This window comes from Mustela lutreola, chromosome 9 (genome assembly GCF_030435805.1).
Source record: "Mustela lutreola isolate mMusLut2 chromosome 9, mMusLut2.pri, whole genome shotgun sequence".
NCBI classification, from domain to species: Eukaryota; Metazoa; Chordata; class Mammalia; order Carnivora; family Mustelidae; genus Mustela; species Mustela lutreola.
This window is the reverse complement of record NC_081298.1, coordinates 28247101-28269331: the sequence shown is the minus strand read 5'-3', so window position 1 is coordinate 28269331 and position 22231 is coordinate 28247101. Positions and strand designations below refer to the sequence as shown.

Here is a 22231-nt window from a genome sequence, read left to right as displayed (position 1 = left end):
AGGAATGGAATGACTGGATCTTGAAGTAGTTCTATTTTTCACTTTCTAGGGAGGCTCCATACTGTTTTCCACAGGGGCTGCACCAGTTTGCATTCCCACCAACAGAGCACAAGGGTTCCTTTTCCTCCCCACCCTCACCAACACTTACTGTTTCTTATTTTTTTTATTTGAGCCATTCTGACAGGTGATATCTCATTGTGGTTTTGATTGGCATCTCCCTGATGATGAGTGATGTTGAGCATCTTTTCAGTGAGTCTGTTGGCCATCTGCATGTCTTCTTTGGAAAAATGCTTATTCAGGTCCTCTGCCTGTTTTTAAATCACATTGTTGGGGAGTGTTTTGGTGTTGAGTTGTAGAAGTAATTCATGTATTTTGCATATTAACCCCTTATTGGATATATCACTTGCAAATACCTTCTCCCATTCAGGAGGTTGCCTTGTCATTTTGTTAGTGGTTCTTCTCTGTGTAAAAGCCTTTTACTTTGATGTAACACCAAGAGTTTATTTTTTCCTCCGTTTCCCTTACCTCAGGAGACGTGTCTAGTAAAATGTTACTAAGGAGGATGTCCGAGACATTACTGCCCATCTTTTCTTTAAGGAGTTTTGTGATTTCAGGTCTCACATTTAGGTCTTTAATCCATTTTGAGTTTTTTTTTTTTTTTTTGGTGTATGGCATGAGAAAGGAGTTCTGTTTCATTCTTTAGCACTGTTCAGTTTTCCCGGCATCATTTATTGGAAAGACTGACTTTTCCCCAGTGTATGTTCTTGCCTCCTTTGTTGTAGATTAATTGACTATAAAAGCATGGGTTTATTTCTGGACTCTCTATTCTGTTTTACTGATCGACGTGTCTGCTTCTGTGCCAGTACCATACTGTTTTGATTACAAGAACTTCATAGTATATTTTGAAATCTGGGATTGTGATGCCTCCAGCTTTGTTCTTCCTTTTTAAGATTGCCTCAGCTTTCTGGGGTCTTTTGTGGTTTCATGCAAATTTTCATATTTGCTCTATTTCTGTGAAAAAATATTGGTGGAGGAACAGAGTTTTTAATTGCATTTAAATTTAATTAATTAAAACTTAAATTCAAAAACTGAAGCAGTGTAAAAATATGTATATTTTATTAAATACTGCTTTATTGTTTTGGTAGGACTACACTTCATTGAAACTTTCAAAGAACAAAGAAAGAATGATGTAAAACATCAGTCTTTTCATAGCATTTATTTATTGAAATGATATGATTTCAGATGTTGGGTTAAAATATGTTAGTTAAAATTAACTTCATCTTTCTCTTTACTTTTCCCGCATGGATACTGGACATCTGAAGCTCCCTGTGGCTCCCCCGGTATTTCTGTGGAGAGAGTCGAGCAAAGAGCAGAAAGGTGAGTGCAAGGAGATAACAGGTGGAAGAAATCTGAGAGGTACAGAGATGGGCTCACGTTTCTCGGGATGGAAACTCACATTTATTTAGCTTTTATTTTGTGCTTGGGACTTTAGACATTCCATGCACATAACTCAGTCCCAGGTTGATATCACTAGCATCTTGCTACCTATTAGGAAATCGAGGCTTGGGTTTTGACCAAGGTCCTGTGACTGGTGCAATGACTTCGAGTCTGGCAGGGCAGGGGGGCCTGGCCTGCACTGGTTTTATTTGTCTCTGAACCCAGCTTCCAGCCTGTCTCTGTCACATTCCTTCTGCCTGCCTCTCTGTCTCTTAGGCAGAGCCCATGCTTCTGGAAACTTCCCGGAAGATGCTCTAGAATAGTTAAACAAATGGATGACCACGGATGAATCACTTTATCAAACTTTTATGAAAAAGCTCTTCTGTGTCAGGCCCTGTATAAAGCCCAGACCCACCAGAGCTGTTTCCAGATGCCACCATCACATCCAACGTCAGGCCAACATTGCTCCTCCCCTCACCTTGGCCAGCGCTGCCCCTCGCCCCGCCCCCCCCCCCCCCCCCCCCCCGTGTCTCTGCTGTGGGATCGGCATCTGGGAGTGGTTTCTCCTCCTGTCCCTGAGTCGGGTCCCAGGTGAGTCCTTCCAAGGGCCCTGTAGGTGCGCACCTGTGTGTGGGCGTGCCTGGGGGCATGCCTAGGGGCATGCATGTGTGTAGTGCAGGGGTGCCCAGGGCATAACTCTCCTGCACACGATCTGATTCAGCTCTGTGGCTCTGCCCCCAGAATCCGTGCCGCAACCTCTCGCTTCTGGAGCCTTCTTGAGGGGGCTGCTGACAGGTTGCTCTAAGCTTACCCATCCTCCTTCCTAGGGGCTCTCTGAGGACCTGACGCCCAGCCATACCATGCGGGGGAAGTCCAGACCACACCTCCACCACCTTCTCTCTCTTCAGTTCCTTTTTCTCTTGCTAGTACGGCAAGTCCACTGTCTGCCTCATGAGAAGCCTGGAGGGCAAGAGCTGACTTCTTCCCACAGGCACCCCTATCCCTAAGAGGTATTTGTGGGGGCCTGCTTGGCTGAGGTGACAAGAGAAGAGATTCCAAAGCAGTCCCCCTCAGGCTAACAGGTTGGTCCTCAGCTGGGTGGGTGAACAGAGAACATGGGGGAGGAGGGATGGCTGGGGGCCCAGACAGACTTGGTTGCTTTTTCTTAGCCCTGAACACCTACCTGGTCCCACTCATTATTATTGAGGACCTACTATGTGCTCGGCACAGTGTGAGGTGCGGGTCACAGCAATGAACCAAAGACAGCAATCCTTGGTTTTGTCTTGGTTTTATCTGCTCATGTATGTCCCAGCTTGCTTCACTAGCCCTTCTTGGGTGGCATTTAGCCTGCTCTGCAGGCCCTGGAGCCACCATGGCCTGGGCCAGAGCAGGCTGTCTCTCACATTTGTTCAGCACGGAGGAGACAGCCCATCGCAGGAGCTCTGTGGCTCCAAGCTCAGGTGGAGCCCAGCCATTTCCGACTCCCCTGTTCTGGGGCCTAAGGGATAGTCAGCATCCAGGCTACAGGCAGCAGACACCTCCCCAGCCACAGACCCCAGGCCTGAGGGTTTGGGGTTTGGAAAGAAGCCTGGGCCACATGGACCACTTCTCTCCCTGTGGCTCAAACCACTGCTCCAGGCCCCAAGTGGGCATGTGTCCAGGAAGCGCATGGGCTCCTGGGAAACCCAGCCGTGGCTCCTGGGTTCCAGCGGAGCCTCCTCCAGGGTGGGTACCGAGTGTGGATCAGGGACACTGAGCCTCCTCACCATGGCTGCTACACGTGGCCAGACCCTGGGCTCCCTCCTCACCCTTCTGCTGGGACTCACAGGTAAGTCCTGGGTGCTGCCCAGAGCGAGTACAGAGGCCCTTGGGGGTTACTAAACCCAGCTTCCTTGTGTTGCAGAGGTCTGGGTCCCCGAGTACCTCGCTGAGCCCTCTGCCCACCTGCCAGGGTGCTAGTTTGTGTCCCTTTCTCACTGCAGACCTTGTGTGGAAACGGAGGTGATGGGGGCCAGGAGGACTCGAGGGTGAGAGACTGGGGAAGGACAGGGGGTGGGAAGGGGCCCACCTCCCACCCAGTCTCCCTGATGTCAGCTCTGGTCTGAGTGGCTGGCTGCTCTAGGTCCGAGAGGGTGTGAGGGCCAGAGAGACAGAGGGAGAGGACCTCGAATGTTGGCACCTTGGGCAACGTGGGAAAAGTACAGGACTCTCAGGTGGACAGACCCGCTTCACATCCTTCCTGAGCCCCCGACAGGCTGGGTGACCTTGTACAAGTCACTAAACTTCTCTGTCTCCATCTCTTGTGCGGTGAATTCCATCTTCCACGGGTCACTTCTCTGCTTTGTAGACATGCAGCTTCGTTCTCTAAAACTTCTAATCAGTTTCTTGGGTGTTCAGAATAATTTTTTTTTAAACATTTTTTTTTTTTAAAGATTTTATTCATTTATTTGACAGACAGAGATCACAAGCAGCCGAGAGGCAGGCAGAGAGAGAGGAGGAAGCAGGCTCCCTTCCAAGCAGAGAGCCCGATACGGGACTCGATCCCAGGACCCTGGGACCATGACCTGAGCTGAAGGCAGAGGCTTAACCCACTGAGCCACCCAGGCGCCCGGGGGTGTTCAGAATAATTTGAAGGGAGGGGCATCTAGCCCTGCAGTTGTCTTGGGAAGACTCTAGGACACAGAGGCTAGGCTAGAAGAGGGTGGGCAAAATTGCCTCAGGGGGAGAGAACTCCCCATCCCCAGAGGTGAGCAAGCAGAGGGTAGATGGACTCCCAATCAGAAGATCTGATTAGGAGGCCCAAACATCCCTATCTACAGTAGCTCTTGACTTCACACTGATGTTCAAGAGGGTAATCTTGAGTCTTTACCACACTTCTCCCTCCAAACAGGACCATCCGCATAGATGTCCAAGAGAAAAGCCTGGGAGACATTTCCTTATGACCCACTGTATCCCCCACATCTCTTCAGCCTGTCACCAAGTGCTGCAAGGCATATCTGCCACATGGGTCTCTCTCTCCTGGGCCAGGCAAGCCTACACCGCCTCCTTGCTGGTGTCCCAGCTCCTGTCCCGTCACCCTCCTTCCCATCCCCCACACGGGAACCAATTTCCTTCTAAACCACGTCCACGAGGTCACCTGCCCTTGTGTTCACAGTCTCCAGTGGCCTCCCATCACGCTCAGAACAGAGTCAGGGTCATCACCCTGTGCCACAGGCTCTTCCCAATGGACCTCTTTGTCCATGAGGCTGGAGTCCTATAAGTTTCTCAGCCTCTCAAGCCCACCAAGCCCTTACTCCCAATGTATCCTCACCTGCTTATCCCACTTTCTAGAATGTTCTTCCCTTGCCCCTTCTCATGGCTGGCTCCTCTCTGTCCCTCAGGTTCAGCTCAAAATGTCATCTCCTCCAGGAAACCTTCTCCATTCTCTTCTAGACTAAGCCTTCTGACATTTTTTTTTCTTTACCTCTGCACTTCTGGTGTCCCTGAAGTTGAGCCCCAGTTTTAATGATAAATTTGCTTGTTTACTTATCATCTGTTTTACGTTCCCAAACTTGGAACCAGACACAGAGCATAGTCAGCCCACAAGACCTGATGTGCCACAGGCAGCCCTTACAGGCTGTTGAGTGTGCGACGTGTCCTGTCCTGTGGGGTCACAAGCTCTCTTTCACAGCTGGAAAGCCCTTCATTTCTCTGACGGGCCCATCTCAGAGGACAACCCCTGGAAATCCGGTGCCTTTCAACTGTACTGCTGGCCCCTTCAGCTCCTGGGACTTCAATGTCACCTGGATGAAGGGCAGAGACGAGCACCCAGCCTCAGCTCAGCACATAGTGACTAACGACAAAGGCAACTATTCCGTCACCAGCAAGGTGTGGGTGACACTGGCTCGCCAAGATATCTTACTGGGGATCACCTGTGAGGTCACCCACAGAGAGCTTGAGGAGCCCCTGCGGAAGACCATGAACCTGTCCCAAGTACTCCAAGGTGGGTGGGCAGTAGGTGTGTGTATATGTGTGTGTGTGTTGGGGGGATGTTATTTTCCCAACAACACTGGCTTCTAGAGTCTTCTGCCCAGAACCCCAGCTCACAACAGGGAGCCCAGAATTCCTCATTGCCATAACTGACCACACAGTGTGGCCAGGAAAGGCATAGGTTTTATAGGCTGAACATGGGGACTGAATCCTGGCCACATCACTCTACATGGGTGACCTTGGGTGAGTTACTTAACCTCTCTGTGCCTCAGATCCCCTCTTACAATGCAAATAGAAATAAAACCACCTTGTAGGTTTCAGGTGAGTATTGAATGTTTTAAGCACCCAGAACAGTACCTGGCCCCCAGTAAGTTGTTTACAAATGTTTGGTCCCAACCTTCCACTTATCATCCTTATAATCTTCTATTATCTTATGACCTGGCTGCAATCTTCCATTTTGCAAACATCTTTGCTCTATTAATATCATTGTTATTATTTTTAAATTAGAAAAATGTCTTATTCATTCAGCCAGTAATGAATAGCTACTGCGTGCCAGGCACTGTTCTAGGGGCTGTGGATACAGCAATAAAATGAAATCCCCGTCTGTGTGAGCATCCTATTTTAGTCGTTCCTAACATTATATTTCATGAGATGAAATATTTCAAACATGCAAAGACTAATATACCAGACCCCTAGTGACCCTTACCATATTTATTTTTTATTTTAATTTTATTTTTTTATTTATTTTTTTTTAAATCTTTTTTTTTTTTTTAAAGATTTTTTATTTATTATTTATTTGACAGAGAGAGAAATCACAAGTAGGCGGAGAGTCAGGCAGAGAGAGAGAGAAGCAGGCTTCCGCTGAGCAAAGAGCCCGATGCGGGGCTCGATCCCAGGAAACTGAGATCATGACCCGAGCCGAAGGCAGTGGCTTAATCCACTGAGCCACCCAGGCGCCCCATACCCCTACCATATTTAAAGAACATTAACATTTCACTTTATTTGACTTACATTGAGGATACAAGAAAACATTATTTCTAAAAAACAAAAACAAACAAACAAAAAACCATAACCAACGAGAATGTGAGAGGTCTCGTGGCAGGACCCTGGGAGTAGGAACAGTCTGGGCAGGCAGGAGTAACTTCAACAGATGCTTCTCGTTATTCTAGTTGTCCCCACCCTGAAGATCACCACCAAGACCTCCGGGATACACATCCATGTGCATCAGAGAGTGAATCTCACCTGCCACGCGGGCCACTTCTACCCCTCCCACCTGCGTCTCACCTGGATGGAGAACAGACACAAGGTGCAGACGGTGGAGTCGCCGCAGGTCACAAGAAACCCAGATGGGACCTATTCTTTGGAGCACACCTGGCAGGCAGAGGCCACGCTGGAGGGGAGCGAGTTTGCCTGCTGGGTGGTCCAGGATGAGCAGCCCCCAGTCCAGGCCAACATCACCCTGCAGGCCCAGGGGTCAAGGTCAGGGAAAGGTGGGTGTGGTCTCTTGCTGGGGCCTTCTGGGCAGCCTGGCTTGGAGGGCATAAAGACACCAACCATTAGCCTGTAGGGTGTAGGCAGCAGTAGGTCAGAGACTCAGGGCAGCCCTGGATGAAAGTGAAGGAAGGGAGGATACCCGGGGCTGGTGATAAAACTCTGAGCCATTCACCCCTAAATTCCCTCCCTCCCCCACACCCTCACCAAGAAGAAGGAGCAGGACTTCCCTTTCCCAATTCCATGTGTTCCTCAGGTAGAAAGTTCTCTGCCTTAACACCTGACTGCAGGAAATGGCAGAGATTACGAGCGGCTGGGTACCAAAGTCTCTTCCAGGAAGGCTTTTAATCACGACTGGTTCCGCTGGAAGTTTCTGGGAGTCAATTTCATTTTATTTCATTTTATTTTTAAAGATTTTTAATTATTTGAGAGAGTGAGTAAGAGCGAGAGAACACACGAGCCAGGGAAGAGGCAGAGAAAGAGGGAGAAGCCGACTCCCCACTGACAGGGAGCCCAATGCGGGACTCAATCCCAGGCCCTTGGGATCCTGCCCTGGGCCCAAGGCAGACACTTCACGAACTGAGCCACCCAGGCACCCCTCTGGGAGTAAGTTTTAAAGAGAGGCCAGAATTCTTGACTCTCTTAGGTGGGAAACGGAGTGGGTGCTGGAGCAAGATTCTCCTCTCTGCTATTCAGTATTCTCTCTCTTTCTCTCCTCCAACCCCCTCCTCCTATTCCTCTTTCTACCCTCCCTCCTCCCCATCCTAATCCTCCTCTCCTTTCCCCAGCTCTCCTCCTTTTCGTCCACTAGGGGGAGCTGCCTGCTAGCGCTTCAGACCCAGGAGCGCGCGCGGCTTTTCTGGGTCCAGCCAGAACCGAGACCGAGTGACTGGCGGGCGGGGCGGGGGGAGGGATGTTGGGTGGGAAGAGAAGAGAGTATTGTGATTGGCCAGGCCTGGGTGAGCCCAGCGCGGACGGACAGCTCTCGGGGCCGCACGAAGTGGGGAAGGACCGCTCGCTCCAGCAGGTGTGAGCCGCTGCGTCTGCGTGCGGGTGCCGGCGCCCACGCTGCTCCCTGCGAAGGATGGGGTGGAGGCGCGGCTGGCGAAACAGCACGTCTCCCTGGCAGGGGCTTCCACGCTGCATCCCATCTCTCCCCCCCACAGATCGGGCCCTGATCTGCCTGCTCTAAGAAATCGTGGGGGACTGATCCCACTGGCCATTCAGTTTCTCGGATTCCTTTTTGTTTGTTGTCCAGCAGAAATAAGAGAACCGTTTACCCAGTGGGTTACAGGGATCGGGGTGGAAAACTTCAAATTACTCTTTTCTCTTCTGAAACGGTGTCTTTAATCTTTCTGACTCTCTTCTTTGCTGACTCACTGCGAGCTCTTTCTTCGTTGTCTCATTTTCCTTCCTTTTCGGGCGCTCGGGGCCTCTCCTGTATTGGGTGAGCGGACCTGCGTAGCTAGACCTCCCCAGTCTAGCCCACAGACCGCTTCTTCAGCATCCTTACCTAGGGCCTCCTTTGGCCTTGGGCTGGCACCTGCAGGGCACTTACCGTGTCCCAGGCGTGCTCGCATGGCTCGGCTGACACGCCGCGGAGGGCCCAGGGCCAGAGGTCTGAGCTGGGGTCAGAAAGCTGGAAGTCTGTCCAGAAATTCAATGTGCTCTTTTGTATATTTGTCCCCCCTTCTTCTGGAGAATACAGACCTCGGGGTGTTCTCATGTCTCCTCTGGAATCTCAGTCTTACACCCTCTATTTCTGGGATTGCCTTCTTCCTGAATGGCCCGGCTGTGTTACTTAGGCCCCTGGGGCCTCCTGTTGCTAGGCTCTGTCTGCTTTCCCATCTCCTCCGAGATGGGATCCTCACTCCCCTGAAGCAGACTCTGGATCTTGTGTGTGTAGGTGGCCAGACTCTGGAGCTAAGTTGGTGGGTGTCCCATCACAGGGCTGCCACCAACCGTCTGTGCCCTCAGGCAAGGCGCTGCCTGTCCTGGGATCAGTTCTGCATCTCTGTCTTAACAGCTGTGGCACCTGCCTCATGGCACATTCCTTTCCTTGACCCCTGCTTGGGAACCGAACAAGGGGGCACACAAAGGGCACTGGGCCATGACTGTTTGCAGTCCCCGGGGTACACAGTCCAAAGCTGGGCTGCAGGAAGAAATGAACTCAAGTTCACTGATCATTATGGGACCAACTATAGAAAAGTAGAGGCAGCCGTGATGTAACAGAAAGAGCCCTTAACCTGAAGTCATAACCCTTGGTTTAGAACATGGGTTCTGTTTGCTGTGAGGCCCGTGGGAACATTACCAACCCTCTCTGAGCCATTTCTTTCCCTAACATCAGAAATACAATTAACAACAATTTCTCAGATGGTTATTGTGAGTATAGGATGATGGTAGATCATTTAAAGAGGGATCATTATGGGATCACTATATTCTACTCTAGTTCCTTTACTTTATTAACTCAGAATTAAGAATCATCTGCAGTTTGCAGATGGGGAAGCTGGGTCATTGAGAGCTAGGTTGCTCGGGCTCAGCCAGGGAAGGGGCCGGGAATGCAAACTCCAGTTGAGGGTGACCCCAAAGCCAGTGCTCCTAACCTCGTCTCTGGGCCATCTGCTTTTCTATAAGACGTGGGCTAGAGTGTGGGGGAGATGTTCCCTTTCTGGGTATGGAGGACAGACCTGAGCCAAGACTGCAGACACAGACCTTGGGGCCAGACTGTCCAACTAAGAACTGCAGCTCTGCCACTGACTGACTACCTAGCCTGGTCTGGGCCTCGGGGTCTTCGTCTGTGAAATGGAGCTAGTAAGCCATCCCCACCTCCTACGGTTGCAGTGATAACCTGGTGAGTCAGAGCTGGACAGCAGAGTCTGGCGATGTGGGTGTTTGCCGGGAGTCGGCAATGACCATGCTGTCATTGCCTGGCCGCTGATGTCGGCTTCAGAATCCAACTTCCATCAGAAGTAACCTTTATACCTTATGGGGGAGGAAGCCATGGGGCTGCTCAGGGAGCCGCCGGCATCTGGGCACCTCCCTGCCTCTCACGGGAGGGCTCTCTCCCTGCAGGTCGGAGCATCCACCCTTCCTCCTTGCAAGGCCCCCTCCAGCGATCAGAGCCGGGCACAAGCATCCAGCTGACCTACATGTCCTCTGGCTTCCCCTCACGTCACGTGACTGTGACCTGGCTGAAGAAGAACCGCGAGCTCCCCAAGCAGCAGACCCACGTTCACGCCAGCGGAGACGACACGTACAACGTGACCAGCAGAGTGCTCGTCCCTCTGCTGGCTGACGACGTGCTCTCTGTGGTCCAGTGCCACGTCAGTCACAAGTCCATGCTGGTGCTCCACAAAAACATCAGCCTGGACCAGTACCTCCTTGGTAAGGACATTTTCCCTGTTCAGGTGGGTCAGCCCAGAGCTGGGCCGTGCGTGTCTCTGCCTCAGTTGCCTCCTCTGAAAATGGTACAGCTCTCACTTGGTTGTGGCAAGAATTCAGCAAACTAAGAACTGCCATTTACATAACACAGGCCTTGCTCATGCTAACCAATTGGGTGGCAGTTGCTCTGTAGCTACTCATTCTTGTTTGTCCTATCCACATCCCCTCTCTGGACTCAGTTTCCTCACCTGTAAAATGGGGAACAGTATCTTCTGGGAATTTTGCGTTTTTATTATTGTTTTATATGAAGAACATGTCAAAGTCTTTTTTTTTTTTTTTAATCATCTGATATTTTTGTTGTGTTTGATTTCCCTGGCCTGCATGAATGCTTGACAGGTCTGTAAATTCAGTGAGGTCATATGTATCATGACCAGAAGGAATTATAGCAATCATCCCATTGTTTATGACAACTCTAAAGCCCAGAAAAGGCAAGTGAGTAGTCCAAGGTTGCATAGCAGGAAAATTAATTCCTTAAATATGTATAGGACCTTAAAGCCTATAAAATAGTTTCCTCAATATTTTTTTCTATTATCATGGCAATAAAGGCATTATGTCACATGAATAAAAATACTGATATTAACACCTCAAATGAGCTTAGCACACAGCCAGTAAAGCACACGTGTGTGAGCTGATTCATTTAATGTGTGCCACTGACCTATACTGTTTGTCCCACTGGTGATTTACACAAGGAAACTGAGATTCGAAGAGGCACTCTGCCCCAGGTTGTAAAGCTGGTGAGTGAGAGAGCTTTTGCATGAATTCAGGCTTCTAACTGCTTTTTACCATCGTGGGATCACCTGCTTCGGTGTCTTTGAGTATAAAGTAGGAAAATGATCATTTAGGGGGTCCCCCTTATCTGAGCATTTATTATATAATTTCCCAGAGTTGGGACAAGCATATAGAAAAGCAAAAATCATAGAAAATAAAAATATTGACAAATGAATTAATTACTTATAAAATTAACCCCACTCAAATCCCTCCCTGCTTAATATCCCTGCATCTCTGCTGGGCTTTCCATCACGGAAATGCCCCTGTGGGTGTGTCTGTCTGGGTTCCCCTGAAAGCAGAACTTCAAACCAGGACTGGGTGCATGTGTTTGGGAAATGATCCACAGAGGCACGGAGGTTGGGATAAGGGATGGGGAATGTTGGACAGGGAAAGCAGGACACCTAAGAAAGTGTGAGTTATTGAACGGGTGCCCTGGTGGGCAGCTGAGGCTTGGCACCGCTGGGACACCCTCAGGAACTAGGTAGACTTCTCCTCAGAATGCTCGTCCTCAGAACTAGGTAACAACCCCTGGGTGGGGAAGGGAGCTGGGAATGTGCCCACACGGTCTGGGTGGCATTTGGTGGTTAGGGAGAAATCCCAAGGCAGCAGATCTGGGAAGTGTTGCGGGAGTTGCAGGAGGGAGAGGCACATCCCAGCTCAGCTGCTCTGAGATGGAGTAGTGCGGGGGAGGGGAAGTAGGGCTCAGAAACCCTCTGCTCTTGAACAGCATTGCCTTGATTGAAGTGTGGCCAGTGAGACACCACACTGTGAGGAAGAATCTGCATCCATTGCAAAGTGAAATCAGAGATCTTGCCAAAGTTGTGTTGCAAGAAGTTGATGCCGGTGATGCAGGGGAACTGCTGGGATCACAGGCGAAGCCTCTGAGTGCTTCAAGGTAGAAAAAGATTCACAATGCTCATGATTCCATTAACATCATTGGAGGACAGGTGTCATCTGCTCCTGGTGAAAATTGGTAGAATATTCAAAAGCTTTCAAATAATTTTTCCAATACCTTTTAATAATGGTGCTGTGAATGTGGAATCTGTAGGTACCATATGGATTTGTTGGTACTGTCGTGTAAGGTTTTGGGAAAAACTATATCTACCTTCTTATACTCCCAACACTCATTCCTTCTAAGAGTTGGTGCATAGTTGTGGTTATTTATTACATTTAATTAAAATATAAATTTAAAAAATTAGTTTTATCACTGAAATGTTTTTCAGGATGAAACTGCAACCCATTCTTCCTTGACAGTGTCTATGAAATTGGGGCCTGTTTTGTATGTGTTTCTTCTAAGTGGCTTTTTGTTGTTTTCTTTCTTTTTTTTTTAAGATTTTATTTATTTAACAGACAGAGATCACAAGTAGGCAGAGAGGCAGGCAGAGAGAGGAGGAAGCAGGCTCACCACTAAGCAGAGGGCCCAATGTGGGGCTCAATCCCAGGACCCTGGGATCATGACCTGAGCCGAAGGCAGAGGCTTAACCACTGAGCCACTCAGGCGCCCCTGTTGTTTTCTGATACCAAGTAGCCTTCTGTGTTTAGCTCATTTGGTTTTGTGAGGATTCAACAAGGCGTCATATGTGCTGCCATTGCGTGCGTGGGAGCAGTGATCACTCGCTGTGCCTGGGTCTCTGTCCTCCCAGCACTGCCTGGACACCACACAGCCAGGAGAACTCCCTGGCAGCTAGAAGGGACATCTGAACCTCTCCCTCCTTTGAGCATCTTTCATGGTCCATAACCCTGGCCTGGACATCACCCCAGTTCCGAGGCCTGAATATTCCCTCCTCAGGGTCCCCGTACCCTTTGCCTGGGAGCAATCCCTGCTTATGTGCTGAAGGGGAAATGGTGAGTACAGATAAAGACCTTCTGGTGTTGGCCTGCCATGTCTACCCATCCATTAAGCAGCACTGACAGAATTTTATGAGGCTGGGTGGGTTGATCAGATGCCCTTTGTTTCTTCTATGGCTCAACAGAAGGAGTTTCTCTCCCCAAGACCAATGAAGGAAATGTCTTAACTAGGCCAGCGACACATGATTTGACCTTGGACAATTGCATGACTTAAGAATTTTGGAGACAGAGGGAAAGTGACTCAACAAGCTCTTGCATTTGACTGTGGTGTTAGTGCAAGACCTCAATCTGGACCTTCCTGCCCTTGGTTTAGGGTTAGACAGTACCATGCTGTGTGTTCATATGAATTCTACTGAAATACATAACATTTTATAGTATCTAACACTTTTCACATTTTCCTCATTATGAATACACTCTACTGCACAGCTGGAAATCAGTTGAGAAGAATTACAGAAGTTTTTAGATCATAATTTTAGAAGCCAGGATCACAAACACATATGGTCTTAAAGTTGAGAAAATGATGGTAAAATATGCTATATCTGTTGTAATCCCAGCTTTGCCCCCTTGTGACCCTGGGCAAGTTTCTGAACTTCTCCACGCCCTAGTTCCTTCCTGTTTAAAATCTCAGTGGCTTAGACTCATAACCATATAGAATCTGTACATCTTCAGATCTTATTATTATCAAGCCATAGAATGAGGCAACTGACTTGTAGGTTCTTAAATAGAATTTAATTTTTATCTTTGCATCTTTTGTGGTGAAAGTGGAAAAAAAAAGCAGAGAGAGAGAGAGATGATTTGGATGATTTTCCTCAATCCCATCATTCTTTCATCCATGCATTCCTGTGCATGGATCCATGCATCAAACATGCATTCACTCAATGCACTCTCAGTCCTGCATTTACTCATGCATGCACCTGTTACCGGGTCCTGAGTCCTCCTCTGGGGCAGGCCCTGGGCAAGTGACCCATCTTCAATGAGCTCCTGGGTTCCCACTGTGGACTTCCTATAGTAATTGTCTGCATTCTCCGGACTGTGTCAGTTCCCCCCACAGTGACAGCTTCCCAGGCTTCTTTCTCCGTGGACTTGGTGGCTATTACCTGCCACGTGCAGAGATTCTATCCACAGAGTGTGCATCTCACCTGGACAGAGAACTGTCATACCTTCGAGGGAGCCGAGCAACTTACATCCAAGCAGAATAGCGATGGGACCTACACCTTGGAAAGCTCGCATTTAGTGAATGTGTCGGGGCAGGAGTCTGAGCGGGTCCTCACCTGTAAGGTGCAGCATGAGGCACAACCTCCCATCCAGGCCAACCTCATACTGTCCAGAGCAGCCCACGGCACATACAAGCCCATGGAAAGCTTAGGTAAGCTCACCTCTACAGCTCAAAGCTACTGGGTCACCTTTGTCTAGTAAGTGGAGTGAGGTCCTTAAACTCACAGAGCACCATTTGCTGTCTCCTTCTGCCCATTGGTACTTAGGTCCACAGATGCCTGTCCTTATCTTTGTGGCTTTCCTTCTGGGCTTCAAGGTGTTGCTGGTGATGAGTTTCATAGTCACATACATCTGCAGGCGGCGGAACCTGTAACAGGTGAGTTGGAGGTAGACCTCAGTACATAGAGAGTGAGGTCATGACATGGTCATGGGCTGGCCACAGTGGTCCAAGGTGAGCCCATTATTCCACACAGCCTCAAGAAAAGGTTGAGAACACTGCTGTTTTCTCTAAATGTCTGAGCAAGATCTCAGAAGCTTCCAGCTGTCATACATCCTGTAGTGGCCTGGGGTTTGAAGGTTTTTCAGTAAAGTCCCTTGGAATCCTGGGCAGGGGTCCAAGGTGTGAAGGTAGGATGAAGGTCAAAGCTTTCAGCTCCAAACTCCAGAGAGTGCCCCCATATACTGTTTCATATGTCAAATTTCATAGGAGTTATTTTTGGAATAAATAAGAAAAGTAATGCTAAACTTTACTAATGGAGTTGACGAAGGAGTGGAAGGCTTTAACTAGTGGCAAAGATGATTGTGTGTGGGGGAGAATTCAGAACTCAGACAGAGGGGCTGGGCTGCAGTGGGTAGGGGTGATTTTTCTGATTTGCACCATCAATCTCATCTTGAGAGGGCCTGCCACATAGTATGTGCTCAAATTTTGCAAAATATTAACATTTTGCTGTTAGGATCCTCTGTTTCTTTAAAAACACCATCCTGAATTTGGTGCTTATTATTCTCAAATTAGATTTTATAACTTTATAACATACTATAAGTCCTTAAGCAATATGCAATGTTACTTTGCATGTTTCAGATTTTATGTAAATGCTATTATATGTACACAGTATTCTGGAACTTTCATTCTTTTATGCTCAACACAATTTGTGGGATTTTTCATGTTGTTGTACATAGCTCCATTCTGTCAATTTTCCATGACCCTGTAGCTCGCTTTTGTAAGAATATGCTACAACTTAGAAATTCTTCTCAGGATGGTATGAAAGCTCTGTCTGCTGTTTGGGTAATACAGCTTTGCAACAAGCATTTCTGTCTCTGTGTCCATGGGCTCACATGGGAGTGTCCCTCCAGCTCCTCTGCTGTGGTCTGTGAAGCAACCGTTTTAGTATCCTTTGGAAGCTTTTGTAATACAAAAAAAGCTTTTAATTTTTATGAAGTTTTACTCTTTCTGTTTATACCTTTGAGCTGGCTTTATTCTTCTGAGCTCTTGCTTGTGTGTTAGAGATGGTACGGATCTTATTTTTTTTCTCCCATTGAGATAAAATGTCCAGAACTTACTGATCAGACAGCTGCCTTTGCCATAGAACAGACCATTCCATAAATGTGTGATTCTTTTTGGAGGTCTTATTGCCATTGAACTACTTCTCTATCTCTGTCAAAACTTCCCTGCCTTGAGCATTGGGGGGCATATGGCCCTTCTTTTCACTCTATCTGTATCTTTGGAGTAAATATCCAGTAATACTATTGTTGGGTCATAGGGTAGCTCTATTTTCAACTTTTTTGAGGAAGCTCCATACTGTTTTCCAAATGGTTGCTCCAATTTGGATTCCCACCAACGGTGTAAGAGGGTTCCCCTTTCTCCTCAACCACTCCAGCATTTGTTGTTTCTTGTCTTGTCGGTTTTTGCCATTTTAACTGATGTAAGGCAGTGTCTCAATGTGGTTTTGATATGAATCTCCCTGATGGCTAATGATGATGAACATTTTTTCATGTGTCTGTTAGCCATTTGTATGTCTTTTTTGGAGAAGTGTCTGTTCATGTTTTGTGCCCATTTTTTGACTTGATTATTTGTTCTTCGGAGGTTGAATTTGAGAAGTTCCTTACAGATCTTGGATACCAGCCCTTTATTTATAGTGTCATTTACAAATATCTTCTCCCATTCCATGCATTGTCTCTTTTTTTGTTGACTATTTCCTTTGCTGCACAGAAGCTTTTTATCTTGATGAAGTCCTAAAAGTTAATTTTTGCTCTTGTTTCCCTTGCCTTTGGAGATGTGTCTTGAAAGAAGTTGCTTTGGCTGATGTTGGAGAGGTGACTGCCTATGTTCTCCTCTATGATTTTGATGGATTCCTGTCTCACACTTGGGTCTTTCATCTTTTTAGAGTTTATATTTGTTGATGCTGTAAGAGAATGGCTGAGTTTCATTCTTCTTTATATGGCTGTGCAATTTTCCCAGCACCATTTATTGAAGAGACTGTCTTTTTTCCATTGGATATTTTTTCTTGCTTTGTTGAACATTATTTGACCATGGAGTGATTGCTGTTGTTAGGACTTTCAGTACTATGTTGAACAATAGTAGTGAGAGTGGGCATCTTGTCCTGATCCTGATCTTAAGGGAAAGGCTCTCAGCTTTTCCCATTGAGAATGATATTCACTATAGGCTTTAAATAGATGATATTTATATAATTGAAGAATATTCCCTCTATCCCTATATTCTGAAGGTTTTAATCAGGAAAAGATGCTGTATTTTGTCAAATGCTTTTTCTGCATCAATTGAGAGGACTATGTGGTTCTTTTCTCTTCTCTTACTTCTGTGTTCTGTCACATTGATTGGTTTGCAAATGTTGAACCACCCTTACTTCCCAGGGATAAATCCCACCTGGTGGTGATGGATAATCATTTTAATGTACTGCTGGATCCTATTAGCTAGGATCCTGTTGAGAATTTTGGCAAACTGTGGAAGGAGCCAAGATACCATTCAGCAGATGAATGGGTGAAGAAGATGTAGTCCATATATTCAATGGAATATTACTCAGCCATCAGAAAGGATGAATAACCAACTTTTGCATCAAAATGGATGGAACTAGAGGAGCTTAGGCTAAGTGAAATAAGTCAAACAGAGAAAGACAATTGTCACATGGTTTCATTTAATTGTGGAACATAAGGAACAGCATGGAGGACATTAAGAGAAGGAAGGGGAAAATGAAGGGGCTGGAGAATCAGAGGGGGAGACGAACAATGAGAGACTATGGACTCTGGGAATCAAACTGAGGAGAGGTGGGTGGGGGGATAGGTGAGCCCGGTCATAGGTATTAAGGAGGGCACAGATTGCATGGAGCACTAGGTGTTATATGCAAACAATGAATCATGGAACACTACATCAAAAACTAATGATACACTGTATGGTGACTAACATAATATAAGAAAAAATTATTTAAAAAAACATCCTCACCCTGTATGTCATGGGGATGAGAGTACAGTACAGGGGAATACAGTCAACAGTTATAGAATAACGTTGTGTGGTGACAGAGGTTGATTACACTTACTGTGGTGAACATTGCCTAATGCATATAACTTTCAAATTACTGTGTTGTGTATTTAAAACTAATCAGCATTGTAAGACAACTTTAATAATAAAAACTTCAAAAATATTCTAAAAATAAAATATACCTTTGCATGGAAAAAGAAAAAGGCCCATACATAATACGTATTTGGCCAAGTGATTTTTGACAAAGTTTTCAAAACAATTCAATGTGGAAAGGATTATCTTTTCAACAAATGGCCATGTAACAATTAGATACTCCAATGTTAAAAAAAAGAAGACTCTTAACTATTTCTTTATACACTAAATTCAATATTTTCTTTTTTTATTGTGTTATGTTAGTCACCTTACAATACATCATTAGTTTCTGATATAGTGTTCCATGATTCGTTGTTTGCACCCAGTGCTCCATGTGATATGTGCCCTCCTTAATACTCATCACTGGGCTCACTCATCCTCAGTTTGCTTCCCAGAGTCTATAGTCCTCTCTCCCTCCGATTCTCTGCCTTTATTTTTCCTTCCTTCTCTTAATGTCCTCCATGCTATTCCTTATGTTCCACAAATAAGTGAAACCATATGATAATTGACATTCTCTGTTTGGCTTATTTCACTCAGCACAATCTCCTTCCTAAAATAATACTATCTAATATCAATATTACTGAACAACACACAAAAATACTAAGAACAAATTAGTATGATCAGATGGATCATACCTAAATATAAAATCTGAAATGATAAAGCTTCTAGAAGAAACCATTGGGGGGAAAAAACCCAACAAAACTAAATCTTTTTGGTCTTGGGTTAGCAGACACTTCATAGATAAGACAGGGGAAAAACAGTCTATAAAGGAAAACATTGATCCATCTGACTTCATGAAGCTTTAAAACTTTTATTCTTCAAAAGATACTGTTAATAAAAAGAAAAGGAAGGTTACCGACTGGGACAAAATAATTGTCACATGAAATCTAATGAAGGACTTGGATTGGGGACAACTGCCTGTTTGTACTAATCACTTTTAGAATTGGTGGCTTCTTTCAGGCTGAAATGTCTGAGAGGTGATTGCAGCCCGGACCTGAAGGCTGGCAGCCATAAGGCATTTACTATCTGGTCTTCTAAGAAGTTTGCAATGCCTGAGAGAATATTTAGAGAACTCTAACAATAAAGCAGCAAGAAGACGGACAATCACATTTTTTATGTGCATAAAAAAAATTTCATCAGAGCTCCACCAAAGAACATCTATGAGCATCAATGAGAGTTTTGCTGATGCAAAATGTATTAAAAAAAAAAAAAAAAGGACTGCTCTGTCCCAGTTTATAATATGTTTCAATCCCTCTTTTGGACAAAATTTCCCACCTCATCTTGTTGTTCAGAACGACTATGGCTTTCCTTGACCCAGATGCATTTTAGAATCACTTTGTCAACTTTCATTAAAAACCCTCTTACAATTATGATTTGATTGCTTTCACTTTGTATATCCATGTGGGCAAATTGACATCTTTCTGATACTGAGTTTTGCCATTCATGGACATGAGGTGTTTGAGGTTTTCTTTGATGACTTTCAGTTCATCAGTTTACAGGGCTTTTTAGTCTCATGATGGTCTTATGCAGCCCTACTTAGAGCTATCTTTAATACTTTCTAGTGTATGGAATCTTAAAATATTATTATTATGTGTTTGGGACTGCTGTATAAGAATGTAATTGAGGGGCGTCTGGGTGACTTGGGTTAAAGAAGGTAATTGAGTTTTGAAAATTGATCTTCTAACCATCAAACTTATCACACTCAGGCTAATGCACGGACATTCCCTTCTGTGTAACTCTTACAACATCAATAATCTCACCTAGGTTAGTTTTTACCTTCATTAAGGTTACAGATGCACACGCTTCAACAGGCAAATAGTTCTATACTTTCTACATATGAAAACTGGAGTCTCCCGACCTCCTGCTATTTTCCACCTCCCAGAGACAACTATTTTCCACTCCTTTAATTGATAATTTTTCTCTAGATTCTATACTCAAATCTCATAGAGTGAGCATGTATTGTCTCTTCTTGACTTCTCACCCATAGGCATTATTTACTGACTTCCCATTCTGGATGATGGAAATACAATGCTCTGTTACTATGGAAACCACACCACATGTACATATTTCTACCCCACCCCCTTAACATTTTAATTTTAGATAATGTCATAGTCAGTTATCATTATACATTGCTTTTATAATGCCATTATAATGGCAATGACATTGTGTTTTATACTCAATCCTTTTTTTCCTTCAAGATTTTATTTAAATTAAAATTAGTTTACATATAGTGTAGTGTTAGTTTCAGGGGTAGAATTTAGTGATTCATCAGTAACATATGACACCCAGTGCTTGTTACATCAAGTGTCTCAACCTTGTAACATTCCCAGCTTTTGTGTGTGTTGATCTGCTCATGTTTATTTTGGGTAACCATCACCATATTCAGGATACAGAGCAATTCCATGACCGCAGAGCTTATCCTTGTGCTAGCCTCTCTTAGTGAGAGCCAGCCCACCACCCAATCCTCTGGCCTATGCCAGTCTATTCTCTATAACTTTGAGAATGTTGTGGAAGTGGAGTCCCACAGTATGGACATTTTGAAAGTGATTTTTTTCACTCCACATAATACCTTTGGAATTTCACAAGTTGTGCACACGTATATAAGTTATTCCTTTTTATTGCTATATAGTATTTCCTGATAGGAACCACAATTCATTCAACCATTCACTTATCACTGGGCATTTTGCATGATTCCAATTTTTTTCCATTATGAAAAAAGCTGCTCTAAACATTTATACAGAGACTGTGTAAAGCTATGGTCTTCATTTTGGTCAGATGAATGCCTGGGAGAGTGATCTCTGGCACATAAAACCCACTTCCTCTCTGGAAAGAGGAAGAATGATGCTTATTGTTGGAAGCAAGCATACACAACTTCTTTTTTAAAAAGATTTTATTTCTTTTTAAAGTAATCTCTACACCAAACTTGGGACCCAAACTCACAACCCCATGATCAAGAGTTGCTCACTTCACCAACTGAGCCAACCACATACCCTCAGCAAATACAACTTCTGAAGTCCACACTGCACTGTGCATTTAGGCTAAGTTTACTATTCCATCAATAAAGATTAGAATAGGGAGTCATTTCTGGAGCCGACCTCATTTGATCCCCAAATTTCTTAGGTCCTGATTAATCCATTTCTTTTTTCAGCTCAGTAGCTATTAGTGGAAGCTGGTGCAGAATGAGGCCACAAGCCAACCACCCCCAGGTGTCCAGAGCTCAGGAGATGGGACACAGCCACCAATTGCAGATCCTTCTTGGCCTGGGACTCCCAAGTGGAGAATCACCATGAAGACCTCAAGATGGGAGGAGGGGCCCAGTACAGAAAGAAGAGGCTCCAGGCAGGCAGGAAGCATCATTTCTGCTGGGCCTGTCCACTCTCTCTGAAACATAAAAAGAATTTCTTCCAAATTTTTTCTTGTGATTGAATTCCAGTTTCAAAGCACTGTGGTCTGGGAAATTGCAGGGAATAATCTCAGTCTCTTGGTATTGGTTGAGACCTAATTTGTGACTCAGAATCTGGTCTGTCCTTGAGAAAGTTCCATGTGCACTTGAGAAGCATGAGTATTCTGTTGTTTTAGGGTGGAATGTTCTGTATGTATCTATGAAGTCCATCTAGTTCAGTGTGTCATTCAAAACTCTTGTTTCTTTGCTGACTTTCTGCTTAGATGGATCTGTCTATTGCTGAAAGTGGAGTGTAGAGGTCTCCTATTATTAATGTTTTATTATCAATATGTCTCTCTATTTTGGTTAAGAGTTGCCTTTTATAGTTGATTGCTCTCGTGTTGGGAGCATAGATATTTACAGTTGTTAGATCCCTTTGTTGGATAGACCCTTTAAGAATGATATAGTGTCCTTCTGTATCTCTAACTATGGTCTTTAGCTTAAAATCTAATGGATGAAACCTCAATGTGAGACAGGAATCCATCAAAATCCTAGAGGAGAGCATAGGCAGTAACCTCTTCAACATCAGCCACAGCAACTTTTTTCAAGACACGTCTCCAAAGGCAAGGGAAAACAAGCAAAAATAAACTTCTAGGACTTCACCAAGATAAAAGTTTCTGCACAGCAAAGGAACAGTCAATAACATAAAAAAAAGAAAGAAAGAAAGAAAAAAGAAAAGAAAGAGACAACCCATGAAATGGGAGAAGATATTTGGCAGTCACACTACAGATAAAGGGCTGGTATCCAAGATCTATAAAGAACTTCTCCATGAGAGACTATGGACTCTGAAAAACAATCTGAGGGTTTTGAAGGGGCAGGGGGTGGGAGGTTGGGGGAACCAGGTGGTGGGTATTAGAAGGGCACGGATTGCATGGAGCACTGGGTGCAGTGCAAAAACAATGAATACTGTTACACTGAAAAGAAATAAAATATAAATAAAAAAAGAACTTCTCAAACTCAATTCTCAATGAACAAATCATCACATCAAAAAATGGGCAGAA

The 22231-nt window shown here is 45.4% G+C and overlaps 1 protein-coding gene across 1 annotated transcript; it reads left to right on the top strand.

Annotated features, from left to right (window-relative positions):
* Nucleotides 1–3204: 3204 nt before the first annotated feature.
* Nucleotides 3205–21087, top strand: LOC131808343 (signal-regulatory protein beta-1-like). Its single transcript, XM_059134338.1, has 7 exons — nucleotides 3205–3265; nucleotides 5108–5419; nucleotides 6576–6896; nucleotides 9970–10281; nucleotides 13994–14320; nucleotides 14436–14545; nucleotides 20937–21087. The coding sequence occupies exons 1-6, from the start codon at nucleotides 3205–3207 to the stop codon at nucleotides 14540–14542; spliced, it is 1440 nt and encodes a 479-aa protein (XP_058990321.1). The 3' UTR covers nucleotides 14543–14545; nucleotides 20937–21087.
* The last annotated feature ends 1144 nt before the right edge of the window (nucleotides 21088–22231 follow it).

What these genes read in the sequence shown, in the direction of transcription:
- LOC131808343 (XM_059134338.1), top strand. Translation starts at nt 3,205, where the DNA reads ATGGCTGCTACACGTGGCCAGACCCTGGGCTCCCTCCTCACCCTTCTG. An exon ending in CCTTCTGCTGGGACTCACAG is followed by an intron (nt 3,266 to 5,107) that starts GTAAGTCCTGGG and finishes TCTCTTTCACAG; the next exon opens with CTGGAAAGCCCTTCATTTCT. An exon ending in GGGGTCAAGGTCAGGGAAAG is followed by an intron (nt 6,897 to 9,969) that starts GTGGGTGTGGTC and finishes CTCTCCCTGCAG; the next exon opens with GTCGGAGCATCCACCCTTCC.